At 53.5% G+C, this 17,628-nt stretch overlaps 1 protein-coding gene across 2 annotated transcripts; it reads left to right on the top strand.

Moving 5' to 3' along the window:
• Window positions 1-266: 266 nt before the first annotated feature.
• On the top strand, window positions 267-7,846 carry PDCD5 (programmed cell death 5). 2 transcript variants are annotated; one of them, XM_078613853.1, is made up of 7 exons: window positions 267-477; window positions 2,683-2,715; window positions 3,486-3,529; window positions 4,455-4,516; window positions 5,238-5,329; window positions 5,595-5,666; window positions 6,704-7,846. In XM_078613853.1, exons 1-7 carry the CDS (start codon window positions 409-411, stop codon window positions 6,749-6,751), a joined length of 420 nt encoding a protein of 139 aa, XP_078469979.1. In that variant the 5' UTR covers window positions 267-408; the 3' UTR covers window positions 6,752-7,846. The 2 variants fall into 2 exon arrangements, with proteins under 2 accessions (XP_078469979.1, XP_078469980.1); XM_078613854.1 differs by lacking the exon at window positions 2,683-2,715 and having other exon boundaries at window positions 272-477.
• The last annotated feature ends 9,782 nt before the right edge of the window (window positions 7,847-17,628 follow it).

Genomic DNA, 17,628 nt, shown 5'->3' on the forward strand with positions numbered 1-17,628 from the left:
TCACCTACCCACCCCCCACCCACCAGTGACGCAGCGACTTCTGCCCCCCCCACTACCCTCCACCAGTGACGTAGCGACTGCTGCCCCCCCTACCCACCCACCCACCCCCCACCCACCAGTGACGCAGCGACTGCCCCCCCTACCCACCAGTGACGCAGCGACTGCTGCCCCCCACCCACCCCCACCAGTGACGTAGCGACTGCTGCCCCCTACCCACCCACCAGTGACGCAGCGACTGCCCCCCCACCCACCCACCGCCCACCCACCAATGACGCAGCGACTCGCGCGAGGCTTATTTTCGTCACACGGTGGCGCTTTCTCATCCTCCACCACCTCGTCGTCGTCTCTCGCCTGCCGCTCGCACGAGTCCCTTCCTCGCCGACGAAGCAGACAGCGGCCGCGTGTGGCATGGGGGACGAGGAGCTCGAGGCGATTCGCCGCCACCGAATGTCGGAGCTGCAGGCGCAGCGCGGCGGGGTGAGAGCCGCTGCTATTGTCGTTGTTGTGTGGGTGGTGGTGGAGCCGCGACGCACTCCGCTAGTCGAGCTCCGTACGAGGCGATGGGGGCCTGTCGGCGTGGGGGGAGGGGGCGGCAGCCTCCTCCTCTCCCGTCTCCGCGCTGTTTGCGACGAGATTGTTGTGTTTGGTGTCGGACGTGGTTGTTGGTGATAGCCACAAACACTGACAATCGCCCGCATTCATAACAATAGAAAGTCACCGGCTTATCCCACGTCCGCTATTCGACTCGTAACTGTCAATATACATACACCACCACTGACAACCACAATAAAATACAACCGCCCATCGCCACTAAAGTGGTAGGGATGTAACCACGGCACTCGTGCCAGGCTAGGTGCACCATGAGGCCAGGTGAAACGTGGAAAGGTCACGAGACAGACCCAGGTGTATTGGTTGACTGAGTGTAATAATGTACAGTACAAAGATCTCCACGTTTAGCCTTAATAGACTGTAGGGGCAAGTGCTGTTAGCGAGCACCTATGAAGGCCGGCACGGCACACGAGGGAGTGGGTGGCCAGCACCACGCCCGACCGCCTTTGTCTCCCCGTTGCCATTTTTGTACACATCGCACCAGGTACTCATTTAAGGCCGAGTCGACTTAGGGGAGGCTCAGGACCGGTTCAGATAATCGTCACTTGTTGATGGCCGTGAGCGGTAATCGAACTCGGGTCGCCGGTTTCTTAGCGAAGCGTGCTAACCGCTACACTCCAGCACATCCCTTCATTCACTACCACTGCCAACCGGCACAACAATAACAGCAGTGGACAACCCTGCATCCCCTGCTGGAGAGAGGGGGGGATCTGTAACCCCTTCATCTCAGCTGGCGAGGGAGATTGCCACGCCTGATTCTCCAACTCTTACCCTGCAAGAAGAGTTCGTCCACCACGTGCGCGCGCGCATTCGTGTCCCGTAGTGAGCTTCAGCAGTGGGTTGATCGTGTGTGTACCCTACTGCATATTTGTGTATTATGTTGCGTGTGTACGTGTCAAACTGTGTCTTGCTTAAGTGTTATTTCGACGGCCAGAAAATAAATACGGTATATGCAGGCTGGAAATATGGCGTATCCATCAGCGAAATGTAAAAGGAATGCCAGCAGGCTGTGTATGTCAACATTAGATCGCCGTTCTTTCACACATTCGGCATACAGCCATGTGTATTGTGCGTATAATGTGTATGGGTAAGAAGCAGTGGCGCAGTGGTATTAATCACTGCTCAAGGAATCGGGCAAATTGAGTTGTTTCCTGGCCACTCATGACATTAGTGACGAGTTATATCTACCAAATAAATGAAACTGAAACTAAACTAACCCTGCCCCTACCTACCCCGTCACGAACCCGCTCTGACCAGTATTGTGATGTATGTAAAAATTACTTCTATTTATAAGGCGTGGATATCCCTTCCTCCAGCAGTGAATTGACAAAGGGCTGAACGTTATTTTTATAGTGTGCATTTTTGCGTGACTTGGCAAAGTCAATTCCGCTTCTAAATATATTAGAAGTGTTTCAATATCATTCAATGCAAACTACTTTTAAAACCTCAAATGTTGTGGATATAAGTGAAAACATAGCCGTTTAGTCTTCCAAAAGAGATGTTTTCTTAATAAACTGAATTTTCAGCTAGATAATTGTATTGCGGTAAACATTGTGTTTACATAATTTGTGATCGTTACATTATGAATAAATTATCTCCTACTTGTGAAATGTATTCCCAGAGGTTGGCAGCAGCGGACACAGATCAATAAACATTGGTAACCTCTGTGAAGTACAATAGCTGTAAGTTAACTATGGCCAGAGGCGGCGACTGTATTTAATATAACATGTATTCACACGTAGTGAGATGGTAGCATTATAATAGTTGTATCTGCTTCGCAGGTTTACTCCAGCTAATGTGTTGGCATTTTATGCCACTCGTAAACTTACATTTGTTTTTAAATCGTGTTATATTATCGTCTTCTACCGGCTCTGCTCCATCACCTGTCAGCAAATTTTGGCCCCTCAACCAGTCTCACAGAGCACCGAGCCTGGCACGGAAGCTGTGTGAACGCCACTCGGCAGTAAATGTCAGCTGTAGTATTTGCGCGTGTAGTTTGTGATATGCACCTTCATGGCAGTATGTGCAAGAGCATTCACGTGGTTGTGCGTGCGTGTGGGTGCGTGCGTGCAGCAGGTGGCGTGGGGTGATTATGGTGACCCTCGCGTACGTCGCATGCCAGTGTGAATTTTAACAGCTTGCTTTTGAATTACAAAAAAATATTAATTTGCAATGTCAAACATTGGCTCTTTGAAGAATTGTGCTTCCTTTCATGCTGTCAGCCCACTCGTTTGGTGTGGCAACTGAAATGGGATGTTCATTGGCGGCTCACCACGTGAGCCGTCAATGTAATCTCAAAGTCGCTGGATTTAAATTTGCGCTGTCAAACTTGGTCATTTTGCTTTTTCTCAATTGCTATAAGTTTTAAGTCCGCCAAGGGTAAATGAGCATGAAGTAAGGAGAAACAGTACTTAATCGTGTTCCGTGAAGAATGACTCTTGTTCTGTGAAACCTGGCCATGCCAGTAATGCTGCACAGGCATTTTTTCTGCAATGATTAAGCACTCAGGAGGTAGGGTTTCCCAATTCCAACTCTTCCAAGCAGGAAGCCACTTCCACAAGGAAGCCGTACTGGGATATCTCTCTTCTTACTCAGGTTGCCTTAATTGGGCTCTTTAATTATTGGGCATTTCCATTGAATCTATTCCAATTTAATCTTAAATACATCTAGCATGCGGGGAACAGAAGATCTACAATTCTTGTCATCTGATGATTCATGAATACATTTACTGGCATTAATGTATATTAATTAGCCGAATAATCACTACTTTATTAAAGCTATAGTGCAGATGGTGTTCACTGGTGATGTTTTTATACAGCTTTAATGTGGGTTAATTGGAGGCTGACGGGGAGCTCTTGTTTGTGTTCGTCCGGTAGGCGGGTGGCACGGACCAGGAAGCCCAGCGGGAGGCAGCTCAGAGGTGAGTGTGTGTTTGCACGTGCCACACTCTGCCCATCGTGCGCGTTGCCTGCACATGATGGATTCTCAAGTCTCATCTCGCTGCGTGACTCGGTAGCCCCGTGTTCGGGCATGAGACCCCTACGTGCAGTTTACACACGAGGAAGCAGCGCTTCTCCCGCAGGGCCTGGTAATTTGTAAGGATGACGGACAGTGGGTCTCATCAGGTGGAAGGTGGATATTGAGGACCCTAAACTTCATGTGTAGGAGTTGGCCATTGTATGCCAGTGTCGTGAAATTTAATTATTATCCGCAACTCATTTGGAAATATTGTCCCTATGACACAAATGAGGCTGTTAATGGTGAAGTACTTTAAAGAAATTTTATAAAATTAACTTCAGTTTAGATCATATCTGGCTAAATGTTATTCATGGTGCTTGTCTTTGCGTTATATCGCAGTGTGGGGCATTACTGGATCATTGGCTGAGTGTTCTGAAAGGGTGGCATGTGGACTTGACGATTGCAGCAAATTTCCAGAGTGAGAACATAATATGGTAAAGCTCTTACTTATTCAGGATTGTCTAATCCATCAATCCCATTATATGTGGAGAGCAGAAGGTCCGCAGTGTCTATCATTATCTGAGGATTCACAAATACGTTGTATGATTAATGAGCATTGAGATGGGGTTATACAGCATTAATGGCTATTTTAATGACACTTGCGAACTTGTTTTTTACGGGCATTACCTCCAAGGTAATGCTATACTCAGTTTCGGGAATGATTGCCTATAGTGATGGCAATGACAATAATAACTACAGTGATGATGCATGCAGTGATAAGGTGGCTGCGTTGGTTATTGTGGGAACATGGCCCACTGTATTGCTGAGCATTATTTTGATTGCACATTGTCGATGGTGGTGGTGTTGCTGTGTCTTGACGGTCGCAGGGACACTGAAATGCGAAACAGCATTCTGGCCCAGGTGCTGGACCAGTCTGCTCGTGCCCGGCGTAAGTCTTCTCTTCCCTTGCACCACTCTGTGGTCGTATTTACCCACATGTTTACACCTATAACATTAAGTGCCATTTGTTGTATCATTTTAGTTACTTTGATATCAAATAGCTCTTGGCACAGGTAATGCTGCAGTCATCCCAAAACGATGATGACGTGTTAGCTCTTACATCCAGACCGGCTCCCTACTGAGAGGAATCTGCAGTAGGGGCTTTTATCAGTTAAGGTGGTAACGTGGTCCACTGGTACTGCGCTCACTGCTTGGTTGCAACAGTTTGCGGTTTGAATTCACGAGGATGCCCTGGTTATTACTGCGGGTGTAGTAACATTAAAATATGCGCCGCCTGTCTCACAGTGGACGTTAAAGATCATATGACATAATTTTAAACGAGTAGGCCATTGCCTGCTGCAGTCATTGTCAAAATGTGACATTGTTTATCAGCCATCAATCACTCGATTGAGATTACACACAACAACATTGCCCCCTACTGTAAAACGACTAAGAGCCTGTGAAATGCAGTGCTTTAATGTTAGCCTTGTGCTCTATAGCGAGAATACCGAATGTACTGAATTATTTAGTGACTTGTGCAATTGTAACTTGCAACCTAGGTAAAGTGTGGTTACAAACCAACAAGATAATGTGTTCTCTTACCAAACGTATTGCAGCTTTACTGCTGTGATATTCAAGTGGTGCTGTCTGTCTGTCTGCACTGCCCACAGTGAGTAACCTGGCCCTGGTGAAGCCAGACAAAGCCAAGTCGGTGGAGAATTACCTCATTCAGCTGGCGAGATATGGCCAGCTCCCTGGAAAGGTACAGTGCTACTGCCTCCTCATACCTGTGCAGGGCTCCCTTAACGGGAGGTGTGAGCACTATTAACAGTGACTATAGGTTTGAAGTTTTCGTGACTGCAGGGATCCATACTCTTTGGTTCTTTCGGTAAATTCACGTAGGTATAATATAAATAAATTATGAAATAGCAAAACATTTTCTCGCTGTGGTTTTCCCACCTGATGATGATTGCTTGTGTTGCGATCGAAACGTTGTGGAGTGGCGTCAATGTCCGCTGTGTTTTCAGGTGGATGATAAAGGCCTCATCGAGATCCTAGAAAAAGTGAGCCAGCAGACAGAAAAGAAGATGACTGTCAAGGTAATAAAAACTCATCACTTTCATCAGTAACACTATGGCCTTAAAAGGAAAAGACATATATATATACCAGGTGACGTTTCAGGAAATGGCCCTTGTTCATTTTCAAGCTCATTGCCTTACCTCTGCCATTGCCAATTGTCGTGTGCTAACCTTCCGCATGCATGTTAAACGTATTTTTTATGTGGAGGGATAGAGGAAGGCGGTGTATTGTTTGGTTATTTATTTCGATAAATAAGGATATGCAAGGCCAATACTGGACATCTGTAGATATCTGTGCAAAAAAGCTGTATAGCTCATTGCTTTCCTCCAGATAAATAGATATTCTTATTCAATCTACAAAAGTTTGTAGTAATTACCACAATGTAATAAATTGAGGCGTTTATAGTTTGACATGTTGATTTTTTAATTTATTCAAAATTAATAGCGATGTCGAAGAAGCGCAAGGACTCTTTCTTAGCATTCGTTATGCACTGCCGCAATTCAATCTTGCACCACAACAATGTCAACTGCAATTGCCCCGACTAACATCATCTTCATATGGTGACAATGATTTAAGATAGCTTAACTCTCCTAATGACTCAGTTGAGCAAATTAAATCCATTGTTGTCTTGTTTAAACAAAATTTACAGAACAAAAATGCTCCTGCAAAGATTCATCATCTGAATTGGTTTTTATTTTCCCACAAAAGCCCCCTCGTATGTTTATTATATTTTTTACAAAGACAGTTTGTTGTGAAATGATACAGCACGTGTAACTGAAGTCGTTATTCACGAATTTGATATCCATGATTTTGGCATTCCGCGAATCGCATCTGGAACTCTACACAAATGCGAGAGAATATTATGCGAGAAAGTGATGAGATATCGTAATGAGAGAAAGCTTATTTACATATTTACTTAAGATAATACATTTTTTGTGGGCCAATGTTATCTGCGAAATTTGCTATTCATGAGCATCTCCGGAACGTATCCCTCGAAAATAACGAGGGAATACTGTTTACATTTTATGACATCCGCCCCCAATCCTCTCCACCGCAGTTTAACAGAAGGAAAGTTATGGACTCCGATGAAGAGGATGAATACTGATGGCGCGGGACTCTTGGGGTGCACTTGCCCATGCTTATGTATGGCGCCTGATCAAGCTAAGCAACCTGGTGATAGTAGTAATTTGAGTGGATCGGTCATCTGTTGCTAATACTGACAGGTTGTGGCTGTCACTTACAACAACCGTATGCACTTGAGTGTGTGTGGGTGTGTCCATGCATGTGTCTCCATGTACACATGCATGCACACAGTCTGTGTGTGCGCTTATGCCTCTTAAGCTTGACACCTGTCACTGGTGATAAGCCATCATAAACTTGTGTAGGATTGATATTCAATTCATTTTTAGAGAAAGTGTTACAATGGTAAAATATTGGCCTACATCAATAGGATATTCTTTTATTTTAAACTATTAACATTTCACAAGGAAACTATTTTGGGAGATCGTATGGTGTGCTTGTGGTACCTACGTTGTTGGCCATGGGAAAGCATTTAACCTGAAAATTTAATAACCAGGGAGTCGAGGTATGATGGTAAATCTTAGTGCTGCATATCAGGTTTTGAGATGCAAATAATGCCAATTACAAATGTGGTTACCTCAAGTTATAAATTTCCATTTGTGTATTCCAAATGTAACCCAATTTGCAATTAAACCAGCACATGCCGGTGCTCACAAATGCTTGATGGTTGCATCCATTAAGCAAGGTGCTACTACCAACTTTTTGAACCTGTAGACAGCCACGGTCATCACTCAGGAGGTATGTGCAAGACCCAGAGGGTTAACAGGATCGTATCCCCTGCCTGCCTGATGCTCCGCCGCTCGTCTAACTTCAAGCAGCTGTGTGCCGTAAAGGCACTTCACTTGTGCAGTTAGAACTAAACCACACTGCTCACTATTATGGGGTCTGCTGGCATCCACTAAGTGCCAAGTCTGCAAAGGAAAACGAGAGTCCACATTTAAGGGGTCTTCAACTCAAATGAGGTTTGAGCGCCACAGCGGCGATAGACACGAAAAGCTGGGTGCACAAACTGCTTGTGTGACGGGCGTTCAAAATACTGTTCGTTTATTTGTTGAATGCCAATGCTGTTGTGCATGTTCCTGAATTGCATTGTTTTTTGAAATAAACCGTTTCTAAAACATTTGAGTTACCTTCTCCAATATTATATAGCCGACCGGCCTTCTTTGGAAAACTTTGAGCATCACAGCAAGTCTTGAATATACTCTCCGCATGTCATGCCGTTCAATATAAACTTCAATGAGGCATATTCTTGGTTCTTTCGGTAAAGTCACGTAGAAGGGAAATAATGAAATAATAATAATAATATAAAACAATACATTTTTTATTGTTTTATATTAATGTAATAAAAGACTTGACCACGATCTCTGGCTCAGTGTCCTTTATTCGGTCCGTACTGCGTTCCCACACGGCTGTCTCTCTTATTCTCTCTGTGCTGGTTCCGATGTCACTCCAGTCCACATCAGCAGCCCCGCTGCTGTTCTTGTCGCTCTTGCAGCCCCCACAGCAGCTCCGCTGCTGTACTCTCACACAGCTCCCTTGGCTGTTCCTGCTGCAGCCCTGACAGCCTCGTGCTGTCTCGCCTTCTCGTCGCTCCTGCGACTCTTGGCAGCCACCCCGCTGCCCCTCACACACAGCCTTACTGCCTATCTCTATCTGCAGCTTTACACCTCCCAGTAGCTCCCTACTGTTCCCAGGGTTGGCTCCCGCTTCTGACGGTGCCCCCTCGGCTCGTACGCCCGCGTGGCCCCACACCTTTCCATTCACACCCCGACTGACTTCTCCTTCCGGTTTCCCGCTTAAGGACCCCCTACCTTTCACCCACGTCACCTGGCTCCGCCTCCTCGTGACGTCACATCCGGAAGGTCGCTTTCGCCCGCATTACACCACCCTCCCCCATAAAAAAACCCAGCCGACCTCGGCTGAACAACACCAAAGCGTAATGCGGTGAACCGACCTTCCCCCTTAAAGGACACTAAGCATGCAATATAACAACAAGAACAACACACAAGTAACATCGACGAACGTACGAAAGCATGCGATAAATACGACGGCAAGAACAAGAACAATAACAACATACAATCAACGAAACGTAAGCGATTTGGAACGAGTGCGGGTCGCCGGCCCGTCCCGGACGGTCGGCGGCCCACTTGTAGAACGGGGACGCGATGGAACACGAGAAATGACAGGGGGTAATTCCCCTGCTGCGATTGGAAGTCCACCGACATCTCGTGTCCCTGACGAATCAGTCTTGGTCGTATTCCGCGAATGCGCCTGCAGCGGGGTCGGAAGGGTCGCCGGGCTTGAAGGTACCGCAGCCCTGGCAGGCGCCCTCCGAACAGGCCCACTCCTCCCCCGCGGTGTCACGGTCGGCCTGTCTGGAACAGGTATGACAGGCGCTCTAGCAAGATCAATGGACGCAGGCGGGGAAGAGTCAGAGTCAGCAGCAACAGACCCCGGCAAGGCAACATTGGGAGATGACGCATCACGTAGGGGAGCAACATATGGTTTCAACCGCGACGTATGAACTAACCAACGGCGAGAACCAAACTGAACGCGCGCCGACTGTGGATTGGGAACCTCAATGAGGCGCACAGGACCATGCCAAGGTTTGTGCAATTTAGGAGAGGTCCCCGGCCGCACCTGCGGGCAATGGAGCCAGGCCAGGTCTCCCACCTTCCAGGGGCACTCCCCCTCAGACCGCCGAGCATACCGCTCGTTCCGGGCCTGGGCTTTGGCCGTAGCCACGCGGGCGTTTTCCCGCGCCTCCGTAACCCGGCAAACCGTGTCCCGAATGTATTCAGGGAGTGGTTTACGAGGTCCCTTCACCCCAGTACCCAATTGCACATCCACCGGAGGCACGTTTTCCCGACCATACATAAGGTAAAACGGCGAATACCCTGTAGCCGCATGGGGCGTCATCCTGTACGCCGAAAGCACTCCGGGGATGTGCAGATCCCAATCCGATTGCTGTTCACTCACAGTATGGCAAAGCATGGCAGACAATGTCCTGTTCAGCCGCTCAACCATACCATCCGTCTGCGGATGGTATGGAGATGTCCGTATCTTCTTAGTCCCAAGGCCTGCGCACACTTCAGCCAATAATTTAGAAGAGAAATTTCGGCCCTGGTCCGTGAGGAGTCTCTCCGGCGCCCCCTTGTCCATAATGTACCCAAACAAAAAGGCGTCGGTGATGGCCGCGGCCGACTGATCGGGCAACGGCCAGGCCATCGGCCAACGGGAGAGATACTCAACCCCTACCAGCAAATATTTATTTCCCCTCGCCGATGGTGGGAAGGGTCCCAATATGTCCAGTGCCACCAATTCATTGACTCGAGACACCTGAATCGACTGGAGAGGCGGCACGTAAGGATGTTTAGGCGGCTTACGCGGGCGCATTCAGGGAACGCGCGCACGTGCCCTACGACATCTGTCGCCATGCCGTGCCAAAAATAATGACGTTGTAACGTCAACAAGGTCTTCTGCACCCCTAAATGCAATAGTGTGTCACAATGGAGAGTTCTAATCAACTCAAATCGCAAGGACGTTGGTACCACCACACGCCAGCTTTCCTGGAACCTTTCTTGCCACATAAGCAGACCATCTCGGAGAGCGGTTCGCGGCCCCACAGCCGAACTCGGACTCCCATTGTCCCTCATAGACCGCTTCCGCATGGACAACAACGACTCGTCCATCATCTGTTCCCGAATCCAGACAGACCGCGGCAGATTCAAAACCCCATCAGTCGGTCCCGGTTCCATCGGAGTATCCGACTTCCCGACGGCCAACGTAAGCGGCTGAGGGGGGTTCAGAATCGGCGAACACCTATGCGTCCCCGACGCACATTTACAAGGGCCGCGCCCTGGTAATCTGGAAAGTGCGTCAGCGTTCGCATGGCGCACTCCCTTCCGATGTTGAATTTGGAAGGAAAATTCCTGCAACGTGTCCAACCAACGTGCCCACTGTCCCGATGGCTGGTCCATTTTAAGTGCATATTGCAAGGCCGCATGATCCGTACGCACAATAAAAGAACGACCGTAAAGGTACGGTCGAAATTGCCGTAGGAAAAAAACAACCGCCAAAAGTTCTCTACGAGTGACACAGTAGCGTGTTTCCGCAGGCGACAAGACTCGGCTACCATACGCCACGACGCGCTCTACGCCCCCTTTAGACTGTGATAATACCGCCCCAATACCTGTGTCACTCGCGTCCGTATCAAGAATGAAAGGGCGATCAAAATCGGGATAATCCAATGTCGGGGCCGTAGCCAATAGATCACGCAGACTCCGAAAGGCCGCCTCTTCCGGCTCTCCCCAAACAAATTTCCGTCCTTTACCCGTAAGGAGATGCAAGGGCCTCGCAATCGTCGCAAACCCCGGCACAAATCTTCGGTAATACGAGGCAAATCCCAAAAACCGCCGAACATCCCCCACAGAGGCCGGAGTCGGCCAATCCCGGACACACGCCGTCTTTTCCGGATCCGTGGACACCCCCTCTGCACTCACAATGTGCCCCAAATAACGGACGGACCGTTGCAGTAGGTGGCATTTCTTTGGTTTGAATTTCAAATTGGCAGAGCGCATCCTCGTGAACACTGTCTCCAGCCGCGTTAAATGTTCCTCAAATGTGCGGCTGAACACAATAATATCGTCCAAATATATAAGACACGTCTCCCACTGCAACCCCGTCAAAACGAGCTCCATCAATCTTTGAAATGTAGCAGGGGCCGCATTCAATCCCATCGGGAGGCAGTTGAATTGAAATAACCCCTGCGGCGTACGGAATGCGGTTTTCTCCCGTGAGGACTCGTCAAGGGGAAGCTGCCAAAATCCCGAAGAGAGGTCCAGTGTGGAAAAGAACTTAGCCCCCGACAATGCGTCAAGGGAGTCGTCCATACGCGGCAGGGGGTACGCATCTGCCACCGATATCTTATTCAATTTCCGGAAATCGACACAAAATCGCAAGTTGCCATCCTTTTTCTTAACCAAGACCACAGGAGCGCCCCATGGGCTGTTAGATGGCGATATAATGTCCGCAGCCAACATGTCTTCTACCGCCCCCCGAACGTGTTCTCGCTCCGCTGGACTCATCCGATGCGAATTTAACCGAATAGGGGCAGCGTCGCCCGTCTCAATGTGATGGGAAAGCAACGATGTGCGTCCCAAATCCAAATCGTCGGAGCTGAACACATCTGAATACGTCAGCAACAATTTACGCAGCGCATCACGTTGCCCCACGGACAGGGAAGAATTTTCGTCACATAAGGTAGCGATCCAACGATTATCCGAACCCCTTGGCTCGGAAACACCAGCGACCACTCCCCGGCGATGCGGACAATCGTGCGTCGCAAACGCCGTAGTGGCATGTGCCACAACCGTACCGGCCGGAACACGGATGTTTTCCACCCCCGCATTAAGCACCTGTAAAACCGGTAATTGATCCGGCCGGACGATGGTCTGTGCCCCAACTAACGCCAATCCCGTTATCGTGGCGGATGGTGACAACAAGACCCCTAATGCTCCTAGCCGATTGGGCAGGGGCTTCCGATACCGCAAGGGTATAAGCATCTGTGAACCAGGTGGGATGTCCACAGATGCGACGGATAGCGCCTGCACCTGTACGGCCGAAGCAGGTCGCCCCCAGGGCGACGGCAGAAACGAGATTCGACGGCCCCCCGGCAATTCAATACAATTCTCATTGATTTTAATCAAAATGGGCATCTTAGCCAAAAAATCCGTGCCTAGTAAGCAAGGAACCGCCAAAGATCTCGATATTAACACAACGCCCGAAGCCGACACATCCCCTATAGATATCTTAGCATCCACCTGGCCCACGATACCCATACTACCCCCGTTCGCAGCGACGCAAGACCCATGAACCGGACGCACAGCCCCCGGCGGAATGCCCAACAGATGGAAAATGACATCCGATATAATAGTCGCAGACGCTCCCGAGTCGACCAAAATGCGCACGTCCACACCTTGTATGGACCCCGGTACAGTGGACGAACCCGTAGCGGCCGCGACAACTCTCCGTGCCAATTTGCGCCACTGCGTAACTGAATGACAAGGCCCCGTCGATGGCCTTTCTTTAACAACAACAATAGGATCGCGCAACAAAGGTGGTGGGTGAGGTGTAAAGCCTTGCCGAGTGTCTGGTGCGTGCCGACATGCCTGTTTCGGAGGTTCCTTGGTCGGCTTGTCCGGTGTTGTGGGCTCCTGCTGCGGCGGACCCGGGAAGCGGGCCCAGCAATCTTTGGCGTAATGGCCCCTACGGCCGCAGCGGAAGCAATCGGCCTCGTTGCGCCGAAGCGCAGGTCTTGCATCCTGGCGGCCCCGTCCCGATGGCGTAGCGCGCGGCCCCGGCCTTCCGCGTCCCGACCATGGAGAGGAGGCAGCCGTCAGCTCCTGTGGACCCCGCTCATCCGGCACATAGATCGCCCTTGTGGGGTCCCACCCCATCGCGCCTCCTTCCTTGACGGGCCCACCCGTCCATGCCGCCACTTGCTTCCAGCGACGGAGATTAAACTGCGCATCCAGACACTTTGCTGCCGCCCGGGACGTGAGCTTCTCATGCCCACACACAGGCATGGGGATCCCCAGATCCCGAGACAGCTCCAGCATTTTTCCCAATATGAGAGGCTCGAGCAGATCCTGTGGCGTGTCAGGATATGCTGCCATGGCCAGCTCCAACACCGCACCCCTGAACGCCACGGGCGATTCTTCGGGTGCTCGTTGTCGTTGAGCGAATCGCCGATGCGCGTCGTCAGGTGGCTCATAGGCGTCGGCCATTTCCTCAAAAACTCCACATAAAGTCTTCTTCTTATCGGCCGTTATGGAACGGAAAAATCGAACAGATTCGTCGTCCAGTAGAGTCGGCAACACTTCCAAGGCCTCCGCATCGGTCCATCTTGCTGAACGAACCGCCGCCAAAAATCGGCAGGCGAAAGCGCTCCAATCGCCCCCGATAGAGAATTCCTTAACTGTAGTAAGGTGGCGACTCCGACTCCTCTTTACGCCGTCTTCCAATGATGGTTGTTCTGGAGGCAAATTCAAAATGGCGTCGGCCCGCGGCGTGGCCAAGATGGCGGTTTGGCGCCGCGGAGCGCGCAAGATGGCGTCTTCTTGCCGCGTGGCCAATGGCGGCGGCAGGGCAGGCAACGTGGCGGCCCGTGGAGCACCTTCTCGTTCCATCGTCGTCCTTGGCGTAACGAGGTGACATAGATGCGCCAGGACGTCCTTGAGTGTCTCCAGTTGTTCTGCCACCTGTTGCCATCTTTGGTCAGCGTCCGATGTTGTTGACGGACCCGCCATCGCGCCGACATCTTCCACGCCCGTCCCCGTGCTCGCCTCAGCAGGGCTCTCCTCCACCACCCCAGCAGAATCCGTGGTCGGAGGGAATTCGTCGTCGTCGGACGAAGAAGCCGATGCTGGCGCCGGGGGAATTTTCTTCCTTACTTGCTTAGACATGCCGTTTCACTTCTGACCCCAGTGTAATAAAAGACTTGACCACGATCTCTGGCTCAGTGTCCTTTATTCGGTCCGTACTGCGTTCCCACACGGCTGTCTCTCTTATTCTCTCTGTGCTGGTTCCGATGTCACTCCAGTCCACATCAGCAGCCCCGCTGCTGTTCTTGTCGCTCTTGCAGCCCCCACAGCAGCTCCGCTGCTGTACTCTCACACAGCTCCCTTGGCTGTTCCTGCTGCAGCCCTGACAGCCTCGTGCTGTCTCGCCTTCTCGTCGCTCCTGCGACTCTTGGCAGCCACCCCGCTGCCCCTCACACACAGCCTTACTGCCTATCTCTATCTGCAGCTTTACACCTCCCAGTAGCTCCCTACTGTTCCCAGGGTTGGCTCCCGCTTCTGACGGTGCCCCCTCGGCTCGTACGCCCGCGTGGCCCCACACCTTTCCATTCACACCCCGACTGACTTCTCCTTCCGGTTTCCCGCTTAAGGACCCCCTACCTTTCACCCACGTCACCTGGCTCCGCCTCCTCGTGACGTCACATCCGGAAGGTCGCTTTCGCCCGCATTACACTAATATGTAACCAGTAGGTTCCTACCAGTAATATTACGATTTTAATGCATTTTAATGGACAATGCTCGATTATTTATAACAAAAATATATAATGGATGTTACATTTAAGGCAACTTAATTGTTTCAGGTAAAAATGTTACAATATTCGAGTAAGGTTAATTATAGATATTGTGACATTTGTTTGATTTACGTACATCTTGAATTATTCTCCTTTGTCAATGACCAGGGTTAAATCCAGTGGGTTTAGAGCAGGGTTGAGTTATAGAGCAATGTTTCCTGTCTGGCAGATGGTGGAGAACAGCTAGAATTTTCGGGATGAGCTTTACATTTGATTGAAATCAGAATATTAATACTGGTAGGAACATCCTGGTTACACCAGCCCACAGGGGATTATTGTGTCCGTCCGTCGTGCAGGAAGGTGCTGGGTGGGGAGAGGAGGGTGGGAAGGGGCTGGGAGGGGAGGGTGGGGCTGGGATGGGAGGGTGGGGCTGGGATGGGAGGGGAGGGTGGGGCTGGGATGGGAGGGGAGGGTGGGGCTGGGATGGGAGGGGAGGGTGGGGCTGGGATGGGAGGGGAGGGTGGGGCTGGGATGGGAGGGGAGGGTGGGGCTGGGATGGGAGGGGAGGGTGGGGCTGGGATGGGAGGGGAGGGTGGGGCTGGGATGGGAGGGGAGGGTGGGGCTGGGATGGGAGGGGAGGGTGGGGCTGGGATGGGAGGGGAGGGTGGGGCTGGGATGGGAGGGGAGGGTGGGGCTGGGATGGGAGGGGAGGGTGGGGCTGGGATGGGAGGGGAGGGTGGGGCTGGGATGGGAGGGGAGGGTGGGGCTGGGATGGGAGGGGAGGGTGGGGCTGGGATGGGAGGGGAGGGTGGGGCTGGGATGGGAGGGGAGGGTGGGGCTGGGATGGGAGGGGAGGGTGGGGCTGGGATGGGAGGGGAGGGTGGGGCTGGGATGGGAGGGGAGGGTGGGGCTGGGATGGGAGGGGAGGGTGGGGCTGGGATGGGAGGGGAGGGTGGGGCTGGGATGGGAGGGGAGGGTGGGGCTGGGATGGGAGGGGAGGGTGGGGCTGGGATGGGAGGGGAGGGTGGGGCTGGGATGGGAGGGGAGGGTGGGGCTGGGATGGGAGGGGAGGGTGGGGCTGGGATGGGAGGGGAGGGTGGGGCTGGGATGGGAGGGGAGGGTGGGGCTGGGATGGGAGGGGAGGGTGGGGCTGGGATGGGAGGGGAGGGTGGGGCTGGGATGGGAGGGGAGGGTGGGGCTGGGATGGGAGGGGAGGGTGGGGCTGGGATGGGAGGGGAGGGTGGGGCTGGGATGGGAGGGGAGGGTGGGGCTGGGATGGGAGGGGAGGGTGGGGCTGGGATGGGAGGGGAGGGTGGGGCTGGGATGGGAGGGGAGGGTGGGGCTGGGATGGGAGGGGAGGGTGGGGCTGGGATGGGAGGGGAGGGTGGGGCTGGGATGGGAGGGGAGGGTGGGGCTGGGATGGGAGGGGAGGGTGGGGCTGGGATGGGAGGGGAGGGTGGGGCTGGGATGGGAGGGGAGGGTGGGGCTGGGATGGGAGGGGAGGGTGGGGCTGGGATGGGAGGGGAGGGTGGGGCTGGGATGGGAGGGGAGGGTGGGGCTGGGATGGGAGGGGAGGGTGGGGCTGGGATGGGAGGGGAGGGTGGGGCTGGGATGGGAGGGGAGGGTGGGGCTGGGATGGGAGGGGAGGGTGGGGCTGGGATGGGAGGGGAGGGTGGGGCTGGGATGGGAGGGGAGGGTGGGGCTGGGATGGGAGGGGAGGGTGGGGCTGGGATGGGAGGGGAGGGTGGGGCTGGGATGGGAGGGGAGGGTGGGGCTGGGATGGGAGGGGAGGGTGGGGCTGGGATGGGAGGGGAGGGTGGGGCTGGGATGGGAGGGGAGGGTGGGGCTGGGATGGGAGGGGAGGGTGGGGCTGGGATGGGAGGGGAGGGTGGGGCTGGGATGGGAGGGGAGGGTGGGGCTGGGATGGGAGGGGAGGGTGGGGCTGGGATGGGAGGGGAGGGTGGGGCTGGGATGGGAGGGGAGGGTGGGGCTGGGATGGGAGGGGAGGGTGGGGCTGGGATGGGAGGGGAGGGTGGGGCTGGGATGGGAGGGGAGGGTGGGGCTGGGATGGGAGGGGAGGGTGGGGCTGGGATGGGAGGGGAGGGTGGGGCTGGGATGGGAGGGGAGGGTGGGGCTGGGATGGGAGGGGAGGGTGGGGCTGGGATGGGAGGGGAGGGTGGGGCTGGGATGGGAGGGGAGGGTGGGGCTGGGATGGGAGGGGAGGGTGGGGCTGGGATGGGAGGGGAGGGTGGGGCTGGGATGGGAGGGGAGGGTGGGGCTGGGATGGGAGGGGAGGGTGGGGCTGGGATGGGAGGGGAGGGTGGGGCTGGGATGGGAGGGGAGGGTGGGGCTGGGATGGGAGGGGAGGGTGGGGCTGGGATGGGAGGGGAGGGTGGGGCTGGGATGGGAGGGGAGGGTGGGGCTGGGATGGGAGGGGAGGGTGGGGCTGGGATGGGAGGGGAGGGTGGGGCTGGGATGGGAGGGGAGGGTGGGGCTGGGATGGGAGGGGAGGGTGGGGCTGGGATGGGAGGGGAGGGTGGGGCTGGGATGGGAGGGGAGGGTGGGGCTGGGATGGGAGGGGAGGGTGGGGCTGGGATGGGAGGGGAGGGTGGGGCTGGGATGGGAGGGGAGGGTGGGGCTGGGATGGGAGGGGAGGGTGGGGCTGGGATGGGAGGGGAGGGTGGGGCTGGGATGGGAGGGGAGGGTGGGGCTGGGATGGGAGGGGAGGGTGGGGCTGGGATGGGAGGGGAGGGTGGGGCTGGGATGGGAGGGGAGGGTGGGGCTGGGATGGGAGGGGAGGGTGGGGCTGG

The sequence above is a fragment of the Lampetra planeri genome, chromosome 42, assembly GCF_965212315.1.
Source record: "Lampetra planeri chromosome 42, kcLamPlan1.2.h2, whole genome shotgun sequence".
Classification (NCBI taxonomy): Eukaryota; Metazoa; Chordata; class Hyperoartia; order Petromyzontiformes; family Petromyzontidae; genus Lampetra; species Lampetra planeri.

Coding starts and splice junctions, on each gene's coding strand:
- PDCD5 (XM_078613853.1), top strand. CDS start 409: ATGGGGGACGAGGAGCTCGAGGCGATTCGCCGCCACCGAATGTCGGAG. Junction 478..2,682: donor TGCAGGCGCAGCGCGGCGGG/GTGAGAGCCGCT, acceptor GCGTGCGTGCAG/CAGGTGGCGTGGGGTGATTA. Junction 2,716..3,485: donor GTGATTATGGTGACCCTCGC/GTACGTCGCATG, acceptor TTCGTCCGGTAG/GCGGGTGGCACGGACCAGGA.